The sequence below is a fragment of the Neocloeon triangulifer genome, unplaced genomic scaffold (assembly GCF_031216515.1).
Source record: "Neocloeon triangulifer isolate White Clay Creek 2 clone unplaced genomic scaffold, ASM3121651v1 ptg000014l, whole genome shotgun sequence".
NCBI lineage: Eukaryota > Metazoa > Arthropoda > Insecta > Ephemeroptera > Baetidae > Neocloeon > Neocloeon triangulifer.
The window spans coordinates 5,345,591-5,371,857 of NW_026775556.1; the positions used below are offsets into that span (position 1 = coordinate 5,345,591).

A 26,267-nucleotide genomic window follows, 5' to 3' on the forward strand; every position below is an offset into this window, starting at 1 on the left:
AATATTTAAATTATTTATTTTTCATATTCTATTCTATAAAATTGCATAGTTTAAAAAACGAAATTTCTAAAGTAGAATAAAATTATTAATATTTGAAATTCTAACGAGCATTGTGCAAAAATAATTTTTTTTTTATAATTAACACTTACCGATAGGATAGATTAGGTAGGGTTCTTCAAAAAGATGCAAACTAATGTGGACTTAAATTTTAAATTTCAATTCTCTATTTAAGGTGGTTCAATTAAAATAAAAATAACATAAAATAATAAATTTATCATGTACTTTAAAATTGATCAAATATGATACCCACTCAGATATTTTTTTTATTTGTGAATGCCCTACACTGACATGTTTTTAGCTAATTAAAAAAGGATAAATTGTAAAACTTTGACAAATATTTAAACAAAACGACAAATATGTTTAAGGATATCTGACTTGATCAACTCTTAAAAAGTTGAATTGATAACTTTTAAATACCTCCCTAATTATATTGAGGGTTGGATTTTAGCAAAATTTAATACGACGAGCACCGTCAATTGGTGCATAGATAAATCTTGCTTTAATTTGATCAAAAAATTAATTATTGTTTACTACAATTGCAATAAAAAAAATCGGAAATTTTGTAGTGAAACAAATGTCAAGCGGGATGCGTGTTTTACGTGCATGTAATGTGTAGTTATTCCATAATTGCAATAAGAATTAGATCTGCGTTCTCCCCTCTAGTTTTGCTCTGATCGCGAACGCACGTTTATAATATAAAATCTCACAGCTCAAACTAAGTTGGTTTTGTTTTCAGAGGTGAGTTGTGCAGGGGATAGAGTGGGAGATCAACTGCACGTACGGCAGCTAGTGCGCGGCGAGAGCAGTCACTCAGCATCTCTAGCCAGGATCCAGGAGGGAAAAGTGGCCGCGGCTCTCGTTGCACATGCAGTGCACATGCGATCGACGCCCGATTTGTTTTTGTCCGCCCGTGTTGAGGCGGCGATGACCGTGTCGGCGCCGCAGACGTGACATGCTGGCCTACCAGAACCACCACAAAGCAGGGGGCGGCCGCCCCCTCACCGACGTCGGCCTCCACCTCAAGCAGTGCAAGCGTGTCGCCAAAAACAGACTGTTTGGTGTGCGCGGCGCCGCCGAGCGCGAGTGTCGGCGCCACGACGGCGGCGAATACGCCGAGGACAAGCGCCTGTGCGGCAACACTGACACCCTGCCTGTCCAGATGCTCATTTCCGAAAAGGGACACCTCAACCACGGTAGGACCATTTTGCCAAAAGAAATTGATGAATTTTATTTTTACAAATGAAAACCTTATATCATTAATATTTTTACTTTTCATCTTGAGTACAACGTTTTGACCCGACTTGCTGTAAAGACTTGTAACATACCGTTAAATTTAGTAACATATTTTGTGGATTGTTTTCAATTCATCATCAACACACCATTTAATCAGGCTGGAATCTGACTGACTATTTAGATAATGAGACACCCATGATGGAATAAGATTTTCTGTCTAGTTCACATAATTGCGTTAAAGCTGAAGATAGATCAGTTGATTTAATCTTCAATTATATCCGTTTTTCTTCATTCAAGTTTTTTATTTTTTGAATATTTGTTACTGACAATAAAGCAATTAATATAAATTAATGCACTTGCACTTCTTCCGAATGAAAGCTGTGCGACCACGTATATGCAACCCAGTAAAAGTCAATTAAGCGAGCAGTAGAACTATCATGTCATGCCTCTCGCGCGTTTACATAAATTTTTCTTATACATTTGCCATTAATTGTAGAGCGTGTATGTTAGTTAGAAACTCTGGCAAGTATACAAGTGTGTTTTCAATCTTGCGATATGCTGGAGATGAGAGATTTTTCTTCATTCGTTTCAAATTTGTATTCGCAACGCAAAGGATTTCCCGCGCACGTTAAGCAAGTTGACAATGATCTAGTGACGAGTGGCTCGATGTCACAAGGAAAAGAGAGACGCTTACTAGAAAAGCACATCTAAAAATTTATGGGCAATAAGCTGAAAGACCAAGAGCAAATTTGATAAATTTTTAATTTTCTTAGTTAATTTTGTGGACTGTTAGATTGCTATGTTAAAAATAAAATTGCTTAAAACTAATAAGTATTTCTGCAATCATAAGATGATGTATTTGGCCCGGTGATACATTAATAAACATGATTTATTTTAATCTAATTTTATTTAAAAAAATGTTCTAGAATCATAGTTTTCTCTTTGCCGAAATTTGTTAACATTAGTTTTTTTTTTCAATAATTCCAAATTCTTAAGAAAAATTTTCCACGGCAGAATAAAAATTATTTGGTGACAGCAAGGAAATATTCGCTCTAGCCCACATATTTATTCTCCCGCACCTGTAGCGCACTTCACTTTATCTCTTTGTTTCCACCCACCTTGAAAAGAATGATGTCTGCATGTGAATTAATGTTCTCAGAATCTGAGCAAACGCTGCGATAATTAAATTAGAGCTTCTTCTGTTTATCTCCTCATTACACTACATACTTGCTTGAAAAGAGAGCAAACCTTTTCAACTTTTAATTGGCAGAGATGCAGCAGGATCGTAATTGGATCATTCCGAGAAAATTAGCCGAGAGCAATTTAGATATTCACTATTCCCCTATTTACAACTTTTCCTTCCTATAACTGTTCCATCGGTTCCTCTCTGAGATCGGATCACAGAGAAAAGTTTGAAGGGCCGCGAAAACGAACTCTTTCTTTTGGTGGCGCGACAACAATAACATTTGCTGTCTCACCTCGCCGCTCATTTGATTCGACACTCTCGTAAAAAAGCACTAAAATCGGCCACACGGCAAATCGAGGATGGTCCTCTTTTCTATTTTTTTTTTCACTTCTTTTTTGTTCAAAGTGACACACACGGATTGCTGCACACTCAAAAAACATTTATTATTTGCTGCACTTGACTGCTGCTTTTTCTTGCAAGAAAGAAACATGGAGATTCCTTAATAAAATTATGAGAGGCAATTAGGCCAGGCGGGAGTTGGAGAAATTTGTTTTTCTGCTCGAATAGGTTTTTCGCGCTTTCCTCAAAGATTCGGACAAAATAGAATGAAAAATATGAGCTTGATGTGAAATCTAGTTTTTTTATTATTTTAAATTAATAAATCACAATTATGTAAAATGAGAATTTACCGTTTTTTTTTTTTTTTTGTATTAATGTTTTGATATTATTTTTTCTAAAAAAGATATTGTATAAAACATTAAGAATTTTTGTACACAATTTACCGAATCTTATTTCCAGATGTGTTATAAAAGTTTGAGGAGAATAATTCTCCAAATTTTTATTCTGTCTTATGCAACCCGCGCAACAGGTATCAAGGAGGCTCAATTTTGAGTGATTTTTTTAAATCGATCTTCAATTTAACGCAATATTTTTAAATATTCCTCTTCCAAGTAAACTTCTTTTAGTTTTTTTTTTAATTACTTTCCTTCAAATTACTACCAGGTGTTAAAAAATTAAAGCCGATCCAGATTATTAACAGATTTTATGATAAGTCTAATAATCGCAATTTACGAAAGTTTTTAACTAGAAATTGCTTTTCATAGAAAAATTCATCTTTTGATATCAAGCGGTTGCATTAAAGTGTTTTATCTGTATAATACCATGTCAGAATGTTAATTAACTAAATCAAATAATTGCAGACTTTTAAATTGAAATATTGAATGTTTAATAATTATTAATATTTATCTTAACAATAAAAAAAATCTAATTGCAGAAAATTTGTTTTTTTAAATAGACCTTCAGTTCTTCATTTTACTAATTTAATCGAATTTGATTTTTAAATTAATTAGCACAAACCATTTTAATGATGGTATAATTTCTGGTAATCATTTTATTTTTTGGCACATTATTTATTTGCCAACAGGTCTGCAAACGCCGATGAAAGAGTAACTATGTGCACTGTCACACCCGACGTGTTTTACGACAAACACACACTCGGCGTGCTCATCAATTTTGTGTCTTGTTTGCCGAGCAATTTGCAGACCTTAAACACGGCGAAATTTTTACGTCATTTTAACCCGAACGCTGGCCGGCTAACCTAACCTCTCGAAACGCGTGACACTCGAAACGCTTTTCGACGATGGGAATCCACACTGTAGCGAATTGGGAAGAGGGAAAAAAATCCGCCTAACGCAAACAGCTACATAGATTGTGCAAAATCCGCAAAATGCACTCATCTCCACCTACTTATCAGGTGAATGGCACTCGAGAAATTGGCAACTTCTCTTGCATGGCTCCCTTCAAAAACGCATTAATTTTATTTGTTATAGAGGTGTCAGAATAAAAGTTGATGAACTTTTATTTAGTTTTTTTTATTCACTCTTAAAGTTTGAAGTATTGCGACAGCCAAACTATTTCCATAACGTAATTTTTCTGTACAATAATGGACTTTTTCTACTTTTTTGCCTTTTGTTGAAGACTGACAAGCCACAATTTTATTATATTATTATTTTAATTTTTAAAACAAAATCTAACCAGACATTTAAAAAATTCGAAAGTGTAGACTTCCAAAAATTTATGAAGTTAAGACTTTGTACCAAAATGTTGATATTTTTAGTGTTCATTTTAATTCTTTAAATTTAAAATATAAGAAAATATTTACTTTTGAACAATTAATTACAGCCAGACCTAACAAAGAAATTCGTGTGATTTTGTGTAGTGGACCCTCCGCGGTTGCACTTGTGTGTAATTATTTTACAACTGTTCCTTGCATTTTCAAGGGCGACCGGCCTGAATGGTGCGGTGCATTGGAGAGAAAAAGAGTAAAAAGTGAGTGCATTTTCACAAACACGGAGTGCATTCTCGCTCTCAGCTGATGATCCTTCATACAATGCACCTTTCTAGGTCAAACGCCTCACAAAACAACTTGCTATATTCCGACCGACCACCGCAGCAGCAGCAGCAGCCATATTGCACACAAATTTCCCCATACAAGTACCGAGAGAGTGCGACCCGAGATGCGAACCCATTCAATCCGCTAAGGCTATAGGCGTTACTAATTTTTTTCTTCTATTACGCGGCAGCCTTCAATTTTGAATCAAAGTTGTTTGCTCCGGCAAAAATTTCTTATTCAGGGAGAAACTGACGTTATTTTGCAGATTACATTATTGATTTGTCTTATATTTCAATGTTTTTTCCAGAATATAATTAATGATGAAACAATTAACATTTAGTAGAAACTATAAATTCAAAATATAAAAAGCAATAGCAAAGAAATAATTAATCTTTCAAAAACAAATAACCAATAAAAATTTTTGAAACAAATTTATCAGTTTTTTTTTAATCTATCAAATGAATATTGTTTATATTTTTGAAAATTGTTTAATTTAATTTATTTATTTTTATTCTTATAACAAATTACTGTAAAATTCTGTTATTTTTTAGGGAGAAAAATACGAATTTTAAAAATTATAATTTTAAGAGAAACGCAAGCATTTATTGTCATTAAAACTTTCTGGGTGGGCAATCACGATCTGTTGAGATTTAAATTGAAGAGTAAAATGATTGAGAATCAATATCATTGAACAACAAAATTGAATTTAAAAGCTGAATGTTTTGAAAGGGGATATTTTTTATAATATTTTAAACGTTTGTCGCAGCAACAATGAAAATTGTGCGACTTTTTCCATACATTTAAATAAAATTGTAAAACAATTAATTACCTCCTAACAATTGCAATGAGCTCCATAATTATGCAGATTGAGCGAATGAATTACGAACAATGAAAATTTAAATACAGGTGTTATAAGGAGGAAGCAAAAGTGTCTTTGTCACAGAGATGCACCTGTTCAGTTCAAGGGGAAAAGTGCATTATTGTATGTCCTCTGAATGTCCTGCCATTTTTATTTGTTTTCAATGTCAAAACTCTCGCAGTTTGTGATTACAAGCAATTTGCGGATAACCCCTAGACAATAATGAGCATGGAAAAGTAATGCGCAGCGTTATACAAATGCACTTTGTGGTTTTCCCACGATTGGGTGACCGCGGCTCGTGGTGCCATTTCACGATCAAAGTCGGCGATGTTTCCCAAGTGGAAAATGTAAGTAATGAGACGGATGCGTTGTGTAAATTGCGTTCGTAGCGTGCGGCCGGCGATCGCTTGCAATCAAAGTCGGTAATTAACGCTGAGAGAAGCTATTGGGAAAAAGGGAAATGAACGTAGCACTCGGCCGCAGAAAGAATAATATAAACAATACTAAAAATTAAGTTAAGTTGTTAATTAACAAGAGGAAGGGGTTTATTTGTGAGAGCCTCAAATGGAGATAGATCAAAATAATTCATATAGCCTTTTTGAATTTTTTATATTAAATTTTCTATGTAAACGTTTCTTTAATGAGGTTGTAAAAGAAAAATATCAATCAGGTTTAAATTAATTTATTTATATAAAATGAAAAGCATAATTAAAGTTTAATGAATTCTTATTAATTTATATATGTATTCAATATTCATATATATTTAATATTAAAATTGGAACGTGAATAATAGATTGCTCATAATTTATAGCACGATTGATAATTTATTTTTAATGAAAAAATTAGCCTGGGTTGTAATGATAATTTAATTTTAAACTCATTCACTGTAAAACAATAAATCCGTTTTTACAATTCAAAATGAAATACCCAAATCTAGAAATTTTTCCTGTTAATACTGATTTTTTTGTATCACCGGATGAGCCATTTTTAGAAGCTTGGTGTCTGACTTTTTATGTCAACACTTAAAAGACAGGTTTAGGTCAAGAACAAAACTTCAAATTGGGGCTTTATTTGTTTTGAGAACATCTCACATTACACTGTTAATTATTCCCAATTGCAACAGAATATTTTGCGTTTCTATTTTAAAGTAGATGAGAACAATTTTCCACGATTTTATTATATTTTTGCAAGTTAAATTCAAATAGAGGGATTAATAACCAACAAAATTGTTAAATTAAACCATTTTATGATATTTGTATATACAAAAATGGTTATTTAAATATTTATTGCCTCTGCTATTCACAAATGAAAATCATTCTTCCTTCTTCCTGTTTTACGTCCTTTATTCAAGAGAAATAATGCAAACAATTTCCAAAACGATACGTTGCAAGTTGCAATTCTTACCAAAGTTATACAAGGAAGAGATCGGATGTCCAAGCAAATACAAATAAAAAAGACACAAGAGATGACGCGAGTTTTTTATTCGTCTTCGGCGAGATAGTGAGATCATTGTCCAAACAATTCAAAATGCACATATCCTTCCAAGTTGCCGAAATTGCATTCAATAACGCTGATGCACAACCTTGGGTGCATCTCCGTCCAAATTCAGCTGAATCACTTAATTACGCCGACAGTGAATTTTTTTGATCTGTAATTGCCGCTAATTACAGAAAGGGCTGTCTTATTCTTTTTAAATATTTCAAACCGAAATTTAAAAAAAAAAACTGCAGATTAATTTTGACCGTCTGCAGTTGAGGATGACCGGCACTTTTGACCATCTCGGCGTGATTTACTAATTCCCACATTATCCCATGGCCTGTTGCTGCCACGCTCCGGCGCTCTTTTTTATTTTGCCACGTTTTAGGAGAAATAAAGTCAAACAATGACTGCCGATTTCAACAGTCGCAGTGGCATTGAAGACGTTTTCGTTGTTTGGACACGTGAGGACAAACTTTCGCGTTTGGCAACCTTAAACTTGCGTTCGATTGTCATTGGGAATTAACGCAAATAATTGTTCTCTGCTAATGGACTTAGTGTTTTTATAATGTTTTAATATTCAAATTATACAGTATCTCGTTAGCAAATTTAGAGAGTTGTGCAATTTTCCTCCTCTCATTAGTCATTTAACACTTTCATTCAAAATACTACATAATTATTTTCCTGAACCTTTTCTTTCATAAACTTTGGTTTCTGCTCTTGATAATAATTTTCATTTCATTCAGAATGAAAATTGTTATTTTAACCCTTGAGAGCTAGCGTGGGGTCCGCGCGGACCCCATAAGCGTTATTTTTTAATTAACTCCCTGAAAACTGCTTTAAAAAATCTGAAAAAAATTCTAATTGACTCTTTCGTGATACTTTACTAAAAGCCAATCGTAAAAACCAAAATTTTTTTTTAGTTTTTTTTATTTTTAAGTTTTTTCAAAAAAAGCGGGACTTCTACGCGAGGATTAGCGTGGGGTCCGCATGGACCCCAAGTTACTTTTTTTGCTTTCAACACTGCAGTTGTGTACGTAATGACCTGAAACTTTCAGGAATCAACCCTGAACCATTTAGCATTTGGTTGGGCTTCAGAAATTTCAACCCCCACCCTTGAAACCCCTTTTTCACCCCCTCAAATCAATAAAAACTAATTTTTTCTTTTTATGCTGCAGCTTGAGCGCAGAACCATATATTTTTAGGGGTGTACAAAAAATTTAGGGGCTTTGGCCAAGTATATGAGTAAAGGGGTGTTACTTATGCAACCCCTGTACCTTTCAACCCTCTAAAACTACCCTTAGTTGCTATAAATTGCTTCCAATCAGTGAGGCACCTCGTTATTTACAATAAAATAACCTTGATCACATGGTGGGGGCTTACGTTTGACAAAATATGATGTCACACCCCTAATTAACCCCAAAACTACCCCGAAAATTATAAATTTCTTCCATTCTGTATTGCGTCAACGTGTTTTACAAAAAAAGTATAAAAATTCCCTTCTTTGATTCAGATTTTTGCATTTTTTTCTGTCACACCCCCATATCACCCAAAAACTACCCCTTGAATAAATGGCAGAAAGGTTTATGTATATTTTCCTTGCCTCAAATGTAATATGCTGCAAAAATTATAATTTATTCGCATTCACTGACAACTATTATAAAATTCGAGGCAAGGAAAACAAACAAAATATTCTGCCATTTATTCAAGGGGTAGTTTTGGGGTGATTTGAGGGTGTGACAGAAAACCTTGCAAAAATCTAAGTCACAGAAGGGTATTTTATTCTTTTTCAGGAAAAACACATTGACGTAGTACAGAGTGGAAGAATTTTGTTGCTTTAGGGGTTGTTTTAGGGGTTGAATGGTTGAAAAGTTAAGGGGTTGCATATGTGTCATCCCTTTATGCATTAAGTTGGCCAAGCACCCTTAATTCATGGAGCTTAGCGCTCATACTGTAGCATAAATACTAAAAATGCAGGTTTTAATATTTTCAAGGGGGTGTAAAAGGGGTTGAAAGGGTGGTGGTTGAAAATTATGCAGCCCACCCTAATGCTAAATGATTATGGGTTGATTCTTGAAAGTTTCAGGTCATTGCGTGCACAACTGGAGGGCCGAGAGCCAAAAAAGGGAATTTGGGGTCCGCGCGGACCCCACGCTAATCATCGCGTAGAAGTTCATAGCACTAATGCTCAGGGGTTAAATCTTGATTACATATATTTTTTTTTTAAATTTATTTCAAATAAAGATTTTGTGACTTTTCGGGAGGGAAACTATTATTTAACTTAGGAAATAATAAAAATTTTGAATTTTTTTATAACTTTTTGTACCCTATAGCAAAGTATGAAATTTGTTTAAAAGTCTTCTATTCTTTAATTTTGGAAGAAATAAACATACTTTCACGGAACTCATTTAATTTATTCTTCTCCACATATTAAATTGTTCGTATTAAAATATTGATTACCAAACTATTTGAATTTACAAAAAAAATCAGTGAAAAATTAACTCTCAATTATCGAAGCGATTTATTAAAAATTAATTATTCATATTTTATCATCGATCAATATTTAGTTCTCTATGAGTGGTTTTAAATAAAATTTCTTTTTTTTAAGCCCTTTCATTAAATTCAATTAAAAAGCAATTATTTAGGTACGGTTCGTTCCAAACCAGATTTGAGGCTATTGTCTTGTGTGCGGCTACTGTTCAGACCGCAAACACGCGCAATAAATTTCAATTTTACTGCCGCTTAATGAGCGCGAGCGTTTTTATTCACGTCTCTGTGCATTTCTTTGTGCAGCTACTATGAGTTGTGTCACTGAATCGAATTGCAGCGTGTAATGGACGTGCAGTGCACCGTGGGCCGCGCGAGTGCATTGCTGAGCACCGCAGCTTTCCACATTATGGCGAATCGCTGCTTTCGAAAACGCACAATTATTGATAAATCTGTGTAGCCTATGCTGAGAGCCACTCTCGTCGGTGCACCGAGAGTAAAATATGGAGCGATTACGCCGACCTTGACCTAGTCAGTTGACTCCAGCCTTGCGCGCTGCAACAACGCGCTATCGGTGCAACACTCATTAAATAATTGTGCGCCAATGAGCACCACCTTACGCAGCCAGGTTGCACCCTTTCTGTGCGTGACGTCAATCAATCCTTCAGATGCTCCGGGCTTTTATGTTTTAATTGACGTCTGTCTCTATCAAGTTGCTCAATAATTTCAATATCTTGCGCTTTTATTTTAAAATTATTTTATTTCAAAATTATTATCATTTGGGTGTATCTTTTCATAAAGCTGAATCGATATGAAAATAATAAGATTTTTATTCTATGATTCAAAACTTCATTTAAACCCATTTTGCTCAACTTTGAACAGTTTTCAGTATGTTTTCGTCAGTTTCCTCAATATTTAAATTGATCAAAATAAAGCATTATTGGCTATTTCGCTCTCTCGCATCATGTGCAATTTTACATTGCCTGGACAAATGAAAAATCTCACAATTTTATTACTCTTAAGAGAAGGAAGCATCATTTTCCAACGGTTGGAGCAAAAATCGTAAATAAGTACGGAGATGTTCGAAGAAGTGCATCTAGGCATCTAGAGTAATTATTATTCACCAGCAAGCGGAACTACAATTTTTTCTAACGATTCTCTTTCCCGCCTCGGGACACTATCACTGCTAGTGATCTGATGCAGTTGAATATAAATAAAATGAAGGCTGATTGCGAATTCCTATTTGTACGTCAGAGAATTTCGTACCACTTATTTTTTAATTATTGTAGATCGTGTTACCTGTGTTTAATGCGCACCACTTAAATACAATCGACCTTAAACACTAACAATAAATCAAATGAAAAAAGCTAATCTTTGTTAAGAGCAGCAAAATGAGAGCGCATTTTTCAGTTTTTGCATCATTACGACAAAATGAAAAAAAAATCGGCTCTGTATATCACGATTGTTTATTTTTCTGATGATGCTTTTTATTCAGCAAAATCAAGTGCAAATAAAAATCCCACTGACTCGATTCTTCAGGCGCATTAACTTTATAGAGTAGAAAGAATATTTCCACGCGGCCGCCCTCGTCAACAACAGATGCCAAAATGAATTGATGGTAATTCGGTCGTGTGCATCTTTCCACGGCGAGACAAATGAAATTGCAGTTGCACTCGCTCGATAGTCGGCAAACGGGGTTTTGAGAAACCGCACAAACATTGCACGCTCTTACGCCTGCCTAATTGCACGGACGGGACGTGCGAAAAGTGCTGATTTAATTCTATTGCGGCAAACGCAAATTATTGCAGTCTAGTAGAGGATTAATTTACGAGCATCTGTTACTGTTTCGCGTGAGAGCGACTCTCTTTCGTTTCTAAAGATCTTGGTCACGAGTGAATTGGACTGAAGCACCCAGCCAAGTTCATTCATTTTGACTCTGAATAATGAAAAAAAAACGGAATAGGAAATTAAGCAGGGTTGACGAGCGCTCTGAAAGAGCGCTCAAAAGAGCGGAGCGCGAGCGTCGATTTTTTTCAAACCGCGAGCGCGAGCGGGAGCGCGAGCGTTTTTTTCAAAAGAGCGCTGAAAAGAGCGCTCATTTACGCTCTTTTTGGGGACCATAAATTGATGAAATATTGCTCGAAAAACATAGAGAATTTTTCATTTTCCAAATTTCCGAAAAATATTTTTATGAAACTCAATGGAAATTAGTATATTTTTAGACCATACATAAAATAGCAATGAAATAATTAATTAATAATTAAATAATGAAGAAAACCAATCCAAATAACAATTTTACTTAAAAAAATAGCGACCCCAGAAAAAGAGCGCTCGCGAGCGCTCTTTTGGGTAAAGAGCGCGAGCTTGAGCGCTCGCGAGAGGAAAAATTGGAGAGCGCGAGCGCAATTTTCAGAAAAGAGCGCGAGCGCGAGCGTGCTTAAAATCAGCGCGCTCGTCAACCCTGAAATTAAGTTTATTTTATCTAGTTTCCAGAAAATATACAATTAATTTATTGTTAGATAAAACAAAAATGAAGGTGCAATATAATTATTTCTCTGATTTTTCATTGAATTATTTCAGTGCATAAAAAAGCCAGTCACAAATATTTATGGTTCTTAAATAAAACCCCATTTTTTGACTATGAAATATTAAAAATTAGATCAGTTCTCAGAATACTTTCAATACAAGAAAATTTAAAAAGGACATTTAAAATAAACTTCCTTTTAGTATAAATAATTATTTAGTAAAAACAAAGAAATTACCAATTTAGCTATGACAAATATTTTTCATAGTGTATGGGTGGTAGGAGATATATGAAGACTGTAGATTGTTTATTTTTCCATCATGTTAGTTACGTTCAGCATTGTAAACAATTTATTCAAAGAGTTGAAGCGCGTGAAGATTGATTCAAAGATTAATTTTCCCATCATCTCTGCATAATACCAAAATTGGAAATAAATTACTTTAAATTACATATTAAATCATAGAAAAAATGTAAGATTTTTTTTAAATATTTGCACCAGTTAAATTGTTCTATTTTATTTATTACTTATCGCGCTGCGGTTATTTTCGATTCATGTTGAGACGGCCGTTCTTGATCTACCGCAAGTTCACTTTATCAGTCACTGTCAAGGCGAAATTCGTGATTAAAAACTCCCCTCTGACTGACCTACACCAACCAAACTCATCATTTCACGTGGTGAAAAAATTCGGATCCTGTTTTGATCTGCTGACCAAGTTCACGGCCGAAATCGCGATACAAAGTTCAATCGTCGGCGGGTTTAACGCCCGATGACTTGTGTGTAAATTTCTTTTCTGCGCAAAAAGGATGAAATGCAATTTTAAGTGGTTGCAAAAAAATGTGGCACTTGACCCTTAGCAATCGGACGATATTGTCTTGCGATCGCGAGAATCTGCGAAAATAATAAAAAGATAGCAGAACACACGCGTCGGAGAAATAGGTCAAAGGGTTAGAGGAGGGACTGCACCAAGGCTGCGACGAAGAGCAGAAAAAATTGTTCATTATCCAATAAGTACAAGTGCGTTTTTATTTGTACTTATAAATGTGGCTGCGGTCGCCGTGTTGCTAATTGGAATTTTGCTGTTGTCGTTGTTGGCGATGGAATCAACATGAGGTGGTCGGCGGATGATTTTAAGAAGGTCTCCGCACCGCAAGGTATTGCTTTGTTGCACATTTTAATTTTCCTATTTTGTAATAATTTTTCATATTTCAATGCGTCACTCGATAACGCTGCTTTTTATTGTGTTTTGATGTAAACTGCTGGAACGTTCTTCATCGACGCGCACGTGAATTTATCGCCACTCTTGACAATGGAAACTAACTTTTTTGCTCATAAGTGGTGGATTAAATATGAGAAATTTTTACTGGCGTGTGTAATTCAGGGATAATACCGTCGTGGTTATTGCCGCTGCTGCAATACGTTACAGTCAGTGTGAAGTATCCAAACTTATTATCAAACTGCTTCTTCTGCATTTTTTCCCATTAGAAAAAAACGTATGAGATTTGCAGGATTCTTTTTCTATTTTATCAAGATTTATTTATCTTTTTCTCTGCTGGGAAGTTGGAATTAACTACTTATGTATAAATATTATATTATTATTTTATATTTTAGATAAAATCATCTTTTTCCTCGCCTAGTAAGGCAAACTGAGAATTTATTTCGGAATATTTCAATATAGAGAAAAACCATTTGTATAATGGAATTCGAAATTGAAAGTTCTTTTGTTGAGTTACAGCCAAGGTCAATTTGGTGCGTATCAGTCGATTATAATTACCGTTTTTTTGTGAAATTAAATATCATGATTGAATCTTGTTGGATGCTTTTCGTTGCCTCTTCAAGAAATTTAAAAACAAGAAACTTTATGAAATTATAATGAAAGGATAATGCAAGTGTCATTTTAGAACTTATTCTAGACTGGAGAATTTAAATGAACGTTTTTTGATAAATTGTAAATTCAATACAAAATAAAAAGAAATTGCAGACATAATTATGTTAAATATCCTAGTAACTATGCTATGTAATTATTATAACGACATATTTAAAAAAATTAAAATGAAAGTAAGCATAATATTTTTAATCTTATTTCTTAAGTAGTTTTTACAACAGATTTTCTTAATGGCGCAGGAAAAAATGACATTCCTGCCTTTTGAGATGAAAAAGTCCTTAAAATCATTCATCATGAACGACCGTATTACTGAATTGGGAACTCCAAATCATGTCAGTGTAACAAAAGCAGCTATCCGAGCATGAAGGATATTATTTGTATTAATCAGTTTCGTAAATGATTCTCTCTGGTCACGTGCGTTAATCACGCTTGTTGCGCCGCGACGGAGAGAAATTATGGAAATCAATTCATTTTTTTATTAACGCAAGCGTCGTTAAGAGGTGTAAAATCTCTTCACTGGAGGAAGCAATTATTACTGTGGCAACACGTGCGGTCCTTTCATTAAATGACATTTCGTATAAAACAAGGACATGCTCGAAAATTAGGCAACGCTTTATGAACACGTGCATATTATTGTGTACCGATATAAAACGCAGCCAACAAAGAGAGGAGAGAAAATAAATTGAGCGTCTCTGTTGAATTCAAGATCATGACTAATCAAATATATGTGCTGCAGAAAGTGTCTTTTTGTTTAACGAGCGCCAAGTATGCGTGTTAATCACAACTTGGTGCTCTGATCACCTCAGTCGGGACCTTCTCCACACTATGGTCTCTAATGAAAATCCAATATTTGAAGTTCACTTGCAAATATTAAAGCTACACTTTTAGGATTAGGCAACAATTTAGAAAGTAATAATAGCTAATGTTGAATGTTCAAAAATTTGTAAGCTATTATTAAAAGTTTCTGTGGTAAGTTTCAATAAATAGTTTTCTTATTTATTATTATTAAACGTTAGAATTAAAAAAATATATTTTTGATGGTAAGATAAAATATTAAAATATAGTCGATGAATTTAATGATAATCAACTATTTCTATAGTTTTTGAAACGTTGATTTAACGCTTATGATTTAGATGTTATAATCATTTCTGCAAACTACCTTTTTTAACATTACAATAATTAATAATTTTTGAAAATAGATTTATATTGGGAAAAAAATATTATTGCAAATATGATACTATTTTAGATATCCTGGCTTTCCAGTCTTTAAGGAGAATCATAATTTTGATATATCTGTTTATGTGTATAACAAAATTGTTAATAAATTGCTAAATAAGATAATAAAAAATATTTAATATCATTAAAAGACTTGATAATATGTAATTCAAAACTTGAGTTTTTTTGGGGTGAATAAAAGTTCTAATTATAAGTTTGATCCCTCCGCACTTTAAATTGAAAGTAATTTTCAAAACATGGGTTTTCTACAAAATGCAACATGTAACAAATTAATGTCTAAATTAAACTTTTCTAATGAAACTAATTAGATATCTTCAACTATGTATTAAATATCTAATCAGATCAATTCTTTTACGTAATTTTAATTACAATTTTTCGGACAGAAATCTTCATCATTTACAATGACACTAGACTGCAATAGCAAGAACGTTCTACCGATTCCACCTCTCTCTATTTGTGACAATCTGCACAATTGAAAAGACCGGCTTATTGTGCTCTGTAACTAACGCAGCTAAATTATCCGACTTTATTTTTCCAACCTCACGCTAGTCCATTCCTTTTTGCACTTGCTGCATACCCGGCGCACAAACAATGAACGACAAAAACACTTAAACGCACACCAGGAACTTGGTTTCGGAGATGCACCCAACCAACTTCTGGTTGCGAACAAAATTCATGACTCGACTGGAAACGAATTTCACGGTAAGGTGACATTGCGAAATCGCGCCGTTTGCTTTCCGCGAAAATTTCCAACCAAGGCCTTAAGCCTGTTTTTGCCCCATTTGATTGTGCCAGAAATACAAATGCGTACTGTGGCGCAATCCCTCTTAAGCCAAACACTGATGGTCAAAATTTTTACTAATTTTTTGTCGACTGGAAAATCGGAGTGATGATTTAAGCAAGGTTTTGAAGAAAAATTCATTGTCTGCTCTTCCAAGTTTATTTTTTATTATATCTCATCATATCTCATATAAAAAATTCGCAACTGAAGAGTCTGAAAATAACTTCTTGGTGCACAGAGATTATCACTCTATTATGCTTTATATTCCTGCAAAATGAACAACTTCGCAGTTCTTATGGTGGAGCCATAATAAGACATTGAGATGAACCAGCGTTTTCCTCTTCTCTGCCGGACAATGCGATATTTATGATTATGAAATTCCGCTCAAGGTTTGCGTGCCTCGGTTGAAAAAAAGTAGGTATTCGCGAATATGCTATAATACCAAGTCAAAAGCGGACGATTCACTCAATTATGTTAACGACCAAATGCGTAGCATTGAAAATGCCGCATTGACGTAATAGTGGACAATTTTTGAATGTCACCATTACTAATGAGTAGAAAACCGTTTTCTAGTTTTTGGAAATGAAAAAACCAGATAAAAGAGTTACAAGTTTTTAGCAAGTTATGAACTATTCTGGCTTTAAAAAAAATGATTTCAAATAATATTTATGTATTATTTTGATCAAAAAGCAATGATTAAATTCTAATTTTTATTAAAAAAAAAAAATGCGTGGTGATTTAAAAAAGAGCAATCAATAATAAAGCCCCTATAAAACTACCATATTAAAGAGATTTATCACAAAAAAGAGGCTCAATAGTTATTTTTTGCTCCAGAAAGGAATTTGGCAATTTGAAATTTTTAGTAGCTCTGGTAGTTTTGTTTTCTATTTTGAAATCTCTTTGTTCGGGAAAAACAGATTTTAGTTTTTTGTCTTTTAAATATTTGCTTGTAATGAGAATCTTATTTGCACCTCTTCTCTCAAAACAGAAATAAACCCATCATGTGTTTATAAAGAAAATTTCTGTACTGTACAGAGACAACTTCTAACAACACTTCTTGTACACACGATAATTTTATTCCTCGTCATATTTGTTCTCCGCGGCCGCGTGTGTGGTGAATGAATGAAGATGAAAGTCGGCGCTCGATTGTACTTACACACTCGCTCTCACACACACACACACACAGACTATTGCTGGTCACACAGGTTTTGCTTTGTGTGTTGGAAAAGATTACTTGCACCTCTCGATGAAAGATGAAAGTGCACCATGTGAGCATATAATTACGCGATTAATTCAAATGCGTGTGCCTGACCAGCAGGATTATTTCTTTCTGCATCAGGTCAGAATCGATCTCTCAAAAGCGAGAGCAAAATAATAATTTACATTTATTGGAAAATGAAAATGTAAAAAAAAAATTTACATTATGATAGATAAACCGTTTATAACTATTAAAGAAAAGGAACTATTTCTCATCAAAAAGGGACGTCGTATGCTGAAAGTTTATTTATAAATGGTTAAAAAAACCATAATAATTCAATTATTTTGTTGGGAAGCCCAGAAAATTGATGAGGAGAGTTAAAAATCTACAAGAAAGACTTTTTCATATAGGAAAGATAAAAAATTGCTAGCAGCATTCAATTTCTCAAACACTAATGGCGTTTGATATTTGCAAAGATAAAAGAAGATATGAAGAGAAAATATTTTATTTTGGTTGATCTTTAATGGATGCAAATTGGGAAAAAAACGTTAAATTTAATAAACGAACATAATAACTTCTTTTATTATCACTTTTGGTCTCTAACAAAAAATTTGCTAATGACAAAACACTTGTTGTAATTTTCTTTAATTAAACAAACACCAGCTAACCATATGGCGTGCAAAAACCAAATGCTGCTCCAACAGCTGTTGCATTCGTCAATTTTCGCGAGTGCAACTCGGTTTCAGTCTCCGCTTTTACTTTAGGTGTGATGGTGCAAAAAGCTACGAGAAAACGAGCGTGGCCGATAAAAGCGCGTACGCATCTCGCCGCGCACTCACGTAATTGAATCAAATCGCATCCTTATTTAACTGGCGATTAGAAAGCTGCTGGCTGCAGCGCATTATTATTATTATTGGTCAGTAGGCCACTGCACCACCGAGAGACTGCATTCCGACTCTCAAGATCGAGCTGCATTTCATGCGCGCACACACATGCAGCGAGGCGGATTTTGCAATAGCTGCAGCACGGCGAGAGCCACTCGAAAGTAGTGAATTTATTCGCAATTTATTCGTATGACGCTCGCGCTTTTCGTCTTTCACGCGTTGTTTTCACAAATGGAGTCATCAAGTCTGATGATTTGAATGAATGGAGAGGAATGAATTGAAATGATGACTTTTTCAATGGAGATGATGAATAGTATTTGGAGGCTATTATATTATTTACTATCCTGGACACGAAAATAAACATCAATATTTCAAAACTTCAAAACTGTCAAGAATTTTTAACTCCTGTTAGTAGATTGAACAAGTTTGTTTAAATTTTTTTTATTATAGCATCAAAACGGAATAAAGTGTTATCATTTAATTTAATTTAATTTCATTGCGTGATTTAAACTTTTATAACCTCTTTATATTCAAAGTAAAACGTTTATTAAGACTTGTTTTTCATAGCAAATAAAAATATGTTATCAAAAAAAAAGTAGGTTTTTTTCCTCAGTTAATGTATTTTACCTGCAATTATTCATTGTCATTTGCTCCCATTTTTAAATGCTTTCAAAATACACAAATTTAATTCAATAATTCTATTAAGGACATCAGCATTTCACTGACTTATGGGGATTAGTTTTAAGTTCATTGGTGTACATCTATCTTGAAAATAAATACCATAAAAATCTACCATATGAGGCAACCTCCGGTGAAATTTATTGTCTATACCAAAAGTTAAATTAATAATTTACATCGAACCTGAAATACAACAGATCTTACGATTTGAATTTATGCATCTTTAATTAGAAATGGTCTTACAATTAATTAAAGTCTCTTAACAATGTTCTTTCATAACTCATAAACATTGCATCGCCTTGAAAAAAATCTAGAAAACCTATTGAAGTTTACAATGAACGAAAAGACACTTAAGTTCATTATCTTCTGAACTGCACTTGACAGTCGCTCAAAATTCGTCTTCCTCTCTTGACACGAGAAGCCTTCCTTCTCACTTAATGATTATTAATTCCAACAAACTGCACTTCTTCTTCTTCACATTGTGTGAGAAGATGAATGGCCAGACAATTTGAAATACTTTAAATTATTTATTGTCAGCGAGTGTTTTTGTACTCGAGGCGCTCATCGAAAAACGTTTTGTTCGCAGGTCGGCTGGCGGTGTTCATGCTGGGGTTATTCACCCTGATCGTCGGCATCGTGCTCTCTTCGATACCCTGGGTAGACTATTTCATCTACAAAGTAAGTTTCGCTCCATCAATTTCCGTTGCAATTGCATTTTTCTCCGACCATTCAAACGCAGCATCGAGCGTGAAATGCAAAAACCGAGAAGGAATCGCGCGGAATTACCGCAATATTTTCCCATTGAAATCTTGAACTAATTCAAGGTTTTTCTTGCACACAAAAACATATAATTTTGTGTATTTATCTGAATGGTTTATTGCTTTGATATACTAGAAAAATCAGTACTCATTTTTGGAGTTATATTGTTGTAACAATAAAATTTTTTTTAAATATTGAAATAAAGAAAAATGACTTCCGCTCTGAAAAACCTTTACAAATACAAAACAATATTCTAGAAACAAAAATTATTTGTTCCAAACAATATTTTTAATATTTGTAATTTAATAATTTAATTGTCCCAAGATTTTCAGACCATTTAAAAAACCAAATTTCTTTCGTTTTCAGAATTTAAGGTTATGGAATGACACGATCAGTTTTCACTACTGGCAAAAACCAGGCGTCACAAGACTGACCAAAATTTACATATTTAATGTTACCAACCCCGACGGGTTCCTCAACAATGGCGAAAAGCCGCGGCTCAACGAAATTGGGCCTTATGTGTACAGGTCAGTTTAATAAAAAAAAAAATCACCCTTTCTATTTTCTATAATTAAAAAATTTTCAAATTTAGAGAAAACATGGAGAAGGTGAACGTAGTGTTCCACAAGAACGGCACCCTTTCGTTCCAGCACAGGAAAATTTTGCATTTCGTGCCCGAGCTGTCCGTGGGCGACCCGCACCAGAAGATCGTGGTGCCCAACATTCCCCTGCTGGTGAGTAAATTAATCGATCGTTCGTTCATCCCGAGCGCGTTTCTCGACCTTTCCGTGTACAAATTAATCTAATTGTTGAACGCGTGCGACAGACGCTGAGCTACCTGAGCACCAGTTTGCCGAAGCTGATGCGGCTCGGACTGAGTTTAGCAATACGAACGATGGGGCTCAAGGCGTTCGTCGAGGTCACGCCTGAGGAGCTGGCCTTTGGATACGACGACCCTTTGGTCATGCTGGCGAACAAGTTCTTCCCAAAGCACCGACGGCCCATGCGGCTCATGGGGCTCCTCTTGGGGGTAAATTTTTTTTATATAATTTTCATTTTATTTTACAAAAACAAAACTTCGTAATGAGGAAAATAATTTATTAAAGCTGACATTTTTATCAACAATTTTAAATCCTGTGCTGCTTTACATTTATAATTGGGGGAATTTTTTTTATAGAATATGAAATTAAAAAAAATCATTAGAGTGCAAATTAAAAATGAGTTATCTTTAAAATATTTAAATAAACTCTAGATCTTTAAATACAAGTTTTGAAATTTAATTAGTTTTCCTCAAAAATAAAAATAAATTTGACACTTACTAATTTTTTTGTGATTTGATTTTCGCCCCCTTTAGCGTAACGGCACGCTGAGCGATGTCTACAACATTTTCACCGGCCACACCAATATGACCGAGTTTGGCCTCTACGACCGGCTGAATGGACGCGCCGACCTACCCCAGTGGAAGCAGGCGCCGTGCAACACCATCCGCCACGCCAGCGAGGGCTCCCTTTTTCCGCCAAAGTCCATCACCAAATCGGACCTGCTTTATGTCTACGACAAAGACTTGTGCAGGGCCATCCCACTCAGGTATATTAAAAAATTAACAACTTGTTATTTTTGTACTTTATAGTACTTCAATTTTGAAAATTTGGAAAATTTAGCATTTTAAAGTTGTCATAAAATATCTTTGTATTTGCAATAACAAATTATATTCTTTTACATTTTTTGAGGTCTTTACATCAAACAGATCAAACTGATACTATCTTTATAAATAATTTTCAAATTTGCGTATTTTGAAACAAACTTTAGAGATCTCAGTAAGAAGTTTCTCATAATAATAACAACTTCAAAATATTTTTTAAAAGTCTTTAAAAATGCGTCATAATTTCATTCAGGTATCGCAGTGACACGGCCAAAGACGGAATTCTGGCCGGTCTTTACACTCCCGACGACGACACGTTAACTTCAGCTGCGGACAACCCCGATAACAAATGCTTTTGTCCTGAGGACGAAGACTGCGCCCCCGAAGGACTGCAGAACATCAGTCCCTGCCAGTATCGTAAGTCTTAAAACCATATTGATTTGAATTTAAGAATGTCAATATTTAATAATTCAATTTTTCACTTTTCGGGAAAAAAAATTTTGAAATTTGGAGTTCCAGTAATACATTTTATACCAGAAATAATCCAAATCAAAAGAGATTATGACAGATTGAGGCATAATTAGAGTTTTCCGCTACTCGAGCGAGTGAAAAGTGATAATTTGCGTGCTGCAATTTCCTAATAAACAACGATCGATTGCGCTCACACTTGTTTATGAGAGGAGTGGCTGGAAAATATTTTTTCTTTCCATAACACGTGCGGCCATTGGATTTGCGCCGTCGGCTTTTTGATTTCAGGGAAAGTCGGACTTTCATTAATGAATTAATTTTACCTATCTCGGAACGAAAGAAACTTCCTCTCTGCAACTGAAATACAAGAGGAAGCAACCGAAAAAGGCGCTTGTTATGCAACCGGCGCGGCACGCCATAAGAAGAGAGATGCGAGTGACATAAGAGAGGAGAACGTAACCGGGCGGGCGGAACTAAACTGAATTAATTTCTGCTTCCACTTTTCTCCAGCGCGGGCGAGAGAAATTTCTCGGTGATGCAAATCAGCTGCACTGCAAGTTTTATTGTTGGTCCAGCACTTGTTGCAGTGAAAGTGCGCTTAACCTTCGGATGGCGATTCGAATAACGACCGAATTGAGAACTAGATATATATTTACCCGAGAACTTGTATACATTTAGTTAGTTTTAACCAAAACGGGAATTTTATGTTATTCTGAGGAGACGTCAAGTCTCGCATGTTCTTCATGGATGGCTCTCGGCGGCGCCATTGAGACTTTTAAAAGTAACTCGGCCGGCCCTGTTGTGGTTTCGGCCAGACGAGAGTTGAAGAAAAAAATGTGTAATGAGTCAAAGTCGGCCGGCGACTGCATAACCGTAAGAGAAAGTGCATGTGTACTGCATTTTATTTCATTGCACCGGTGACTTAATAGTACTCGCCAAATCATAAAAGCCGCGATTGATCACAACAAGCCGAGAGGCTGCGAGAGCTAGGTCGTTCGATCAAAAGAGACATTGGTGTGTGATGGCGACGGACAGGCGTGGGTCGAATGCGATTTTCTTGACGTATTAATACTTTTAATACACAATTGCAATGCAAGTGACTTATTGTTTGAGAATTTCCGTTGCGTAATATTATAGTCGGTGATCTTCCTCTTGGGCAGATAAAAATGTCTCGGCACTCCCTCTGACCTTTCAGTGCGTGCCTACACCTGCCAAAGCCATAACGGGCGAATAAAAACATTCAAGCGTACTTATAATCCCAATGCCACAGTGATTCATTTTTTTATTATTATGATACTCATTAAAAGTGGAACGTTTAAGAACCTGCAAATTTTAATATAGGAATTGATCTTGATTGTTTTCTTAATAATTTTAAAGAGAAAAATACAGGGGACTAACAAAATAGTCTAACCTATTTGAAGCTGTGGCTTGCCAGCAGTTGAATAAATTAAATTTAAAATGTGATTGAATAGCTTCGACTAGGTTCATTTATTTTAAATGCAGCCCTTCTTTTAGATATTTTTTTTAAAATTGTTGCTCTTTTACACTTAAATGGTTTTCAAACATCACAAAAAATTTAATTATATCAGTTTGTGTGAATTTGCAAAAAGTCATAAATTTTTTCATTGAAAACTTTTGCAAAGACTAAGTTAGGTTAAATAGTCATTGCAGCCTCAAGCCAACAATAGCTCTGGCGAAAAAATTGTATTGTTATTGTTGTTTATTTGTCCAAATTGTTACAAGTCACAAAAATAAGAGACTGTAAAATGACATGTAGATTTTGTTGGGAAAATTGTATTTTATAATTTCACAACGTTTTATTTTATTACAGTAAAAATATTTTATTAAAATATCTTTACTATCAATCAACATTTTTGGTACTTTTAAATAACAAATAATGTCACTGTTACAGAGGCGCCGGTCTATTTGTCTTACCCCCATTTCTACAAAGCTGACCCGAAGCTCCTGGCGGCTGTCGAAGGCTTGGAACCCAGCAAGGAGAAGCATGGAACCTTCTTCAAGATTCAGCCAGTAAGATCCGATTTGTTGAAAATAAAATTTAAAAGTTAATGACAAATTTTGCAGAAATTAGGTGTCACGTTAGAAGCAAGCGTGAAGGTGCAGCTCAACCTAAAAGTAGAAAAGCAGTCGTTCATCAACGCAGTAGCCAAATTCAGATCCATTATGTTTCCGATCATTTGGGCTGAAGAGGTTGGTAACCTTTTTATTTAAAATATAATCATGTATAAACCAAAATATTATTTGTCAATGAAAGCTCAAAGAATTAAAGATGATTTCCAGAATTTGAAATATAAATATTGTTCAATATTTTTATAGGGAGTGAGTGAAGTGACCCCCGAGATTCACCGGTGGATCTACCTGGCGACGACCTTCTCGGACATCGCCGTGCCCATCTTTTCGTACGGCATGGCACTGGTCGGCTTCTTTGTGCTGGCGTGCAGCTGTGCCCGCGCCTACCGCAAAGTCATCTTCAGCAAGGCCAACATCGAGCGGGGCAAGGAAAAGTTCCGGCGGGGCAGCGAGTTCATCATCCACAACCAGCACCGACTCATGATTGTCCGCGAGTCGTACCTATTGCTCGACCCCCCGCAACCCCGGCCGCTGCCCACCGCCGACCCGGCCGCCCAACCCTGCCTGTTCGCGCCACAGTGACACAGGGAAGACAAAAAGAAAGAAAACAAGGCTCTCACTGAAATTGTCCAAGTGCTCTAAATCAAACGCCAAACTTGTGGAGAAGAACTGCCAGTTTTGAAATATTTCTTGCATTTTTTTTAGTTTAGAAATACCTATGTGCTTAGAAATTATTAGCGATTCCAGTTGGAGGTTGATTGGTTGTGATAAATCATCTCGATTTTAGTTAGTTTTCAAAGAGGTTCCCACTTTTAAGGTCAAGACTCAAAATTTTAAGATACGAAAATTTGACCAGCGTTTATTTCAGATTCATTAAATTAGAAAGAAATGAGGTTAGAACAACGCTCTTAAAATTCCATTTTCAGGCTTAAATTTTCCGCCAAATATGTTTTTTACTTTTTATATATACTTTTTTTAAACATCTTAATTTCATTATACTGATTTTTTTTGTTCGAAGATCTAGATAAAAATGCAGGTCGTGAAATTCTTCATTAAATTAAATTTAGAATGTTTATTACTTTTGAGCAATTGAATGATTATTTTTTAGAGTCCAATTTGAATAGGGAAAAACACGTTTCATTTCAACAATTTCAAGGACAAAGTTTTTCTAGAACTTGAAATAACTCAAAGGCTTCCGATAATAATATTAATATTATGAATTTTTAAATTTTCTCAAAAATCAACTTAACTGTTAAGCTAAATACATTGACGTCAAAGTTCATCAAACTTTATGGGAAATTTTAAGAACGATTTTCTAATTTGACTTAGCGAATTCAAAAGATTTTACAATAATTTTTATCGTCCTTTAAATTTGGGGTCTGATAAATCGTGTGAACAACCTCATGCAGCCAACCTATTTCTATTTCAACTTAGTAAAAATGAGAGATTTTTTTAGCGACCAATCGCCCTTCAATGCTGTGTCAAATCGCTTTTTATTTCAAAAAATTCTAAAATTATGAGCACCATTTTAGGAGGAGTGAAGAGCCCTTGAGAAATTTATTTGACTGCGTTTTCTGCAATCGCAACTTACAAATATATACTTGACATATATTACTCCATGTTCCTAGAACATTGTTTACACTCTTTTCCTTGTCATATTTCACGATTTTCAAAAGAAACATCATTAAAAAAATTGTTTTCGCGTACGTCGTCTTTTCTCACTTGCAAATTCAATCTTGAATCGGTGCTCTTTCCCAATTATTGTTCTTGCAGCAGCGTCTGTGATAATAGTGTACTCTTGGTTAAAAGCAAGTCAACAAGAGCAGCAGTTGAATCATAATAAAAAATTCCATTTGCTCAAAGTGTTGCATTATACAATTATATACGAAATACTGTTGTAAGGTGATTAATTGCTTGTTGACCCCCCAATCATACATATTTTTACCACCATGCATGTTTTGTTGATCACCCTCCAAACAGCGTTCAACTTGTAAGCGCCTGGTTTGTTCGTTTTTTTTTCTTGGGAAAACTGGGCGCGCCATCGAGTAACATTTTAGGTGCAATTTTATATCAGTGTGTATGTGTAAATAGAAGAAATACATATTATTTCTAATAGTGAATTTATCTCATCGAATTCATTTGTATATGTAAATAAATTTTTATTATATCGCGCACGTGTTTTTCAACAATGAGCTCAATTTTTATAACTGGACCATAATAAATACACAGATTAATCCCCTTAATATGATGTTTATCTTTGCTATTCCCTGTATTGCCCTGTTTTAATAAAATTGGAAATTAAATTACTTTCCCTTGAAGAATAATTTTTTGTTTTAATAAATAGATATTAAGAAGTCCAAAAATCAAACTGGGCTTCTTGGAATCTTTACGTAATACAATTTTCCGAAGGACCAAGAAAATGATTTATGC

At 34.7% G+C, this 26,267-nt stretch overlaps 1 protein-coding gene across 2 annotated transcripts; it reads left to right on the top strand.

Annotated features, from left to right (window-relative positions):
- Window positions 1–798: 798 nt before the first annotated feature.
- Window positions 799–26,098, top strand: LOC132199589 (scavenger receptor class B member 1). Of its 2 annotated transcripts, none has more exons than XM_059624423.1 (10): window positions 799–1,253; window positions 19,464–19,555; window positions 20,003–20,163; window positions 20,229–20,370; window positions 20,463–20,666; window positions 20,991–21,223; window positions 21,532–21,695; window positions 23,659–23,777; window positions 23,832–23,957; window positions 24,084–26,098. In XM_059624423.1, the coding sequence occupies exons 1-10, from the start codon at window positions 1,013–1,015 to the stop codon at window positions 24,417–24,419; spliced, it is 1,818 nt and encodes a 605-aa protein (XP_059480406.1). In that variant the 5' UTR covers window positions 799–1,012; the 3' UTR covers window positions 24,420–26,098. The 2 variants fall into 2 exon arrangements, with proteins under 2 accessions (XP_059480406.1, XP_059480407.1); XM_059624424.1 differs by lacking the exon at window positions 799–1,253 and adding an exon at window positions 13,231–13,369.
- The last annotated feature ends 169 nt before the right edge of the window (window positions 26,099–26,267 follow it).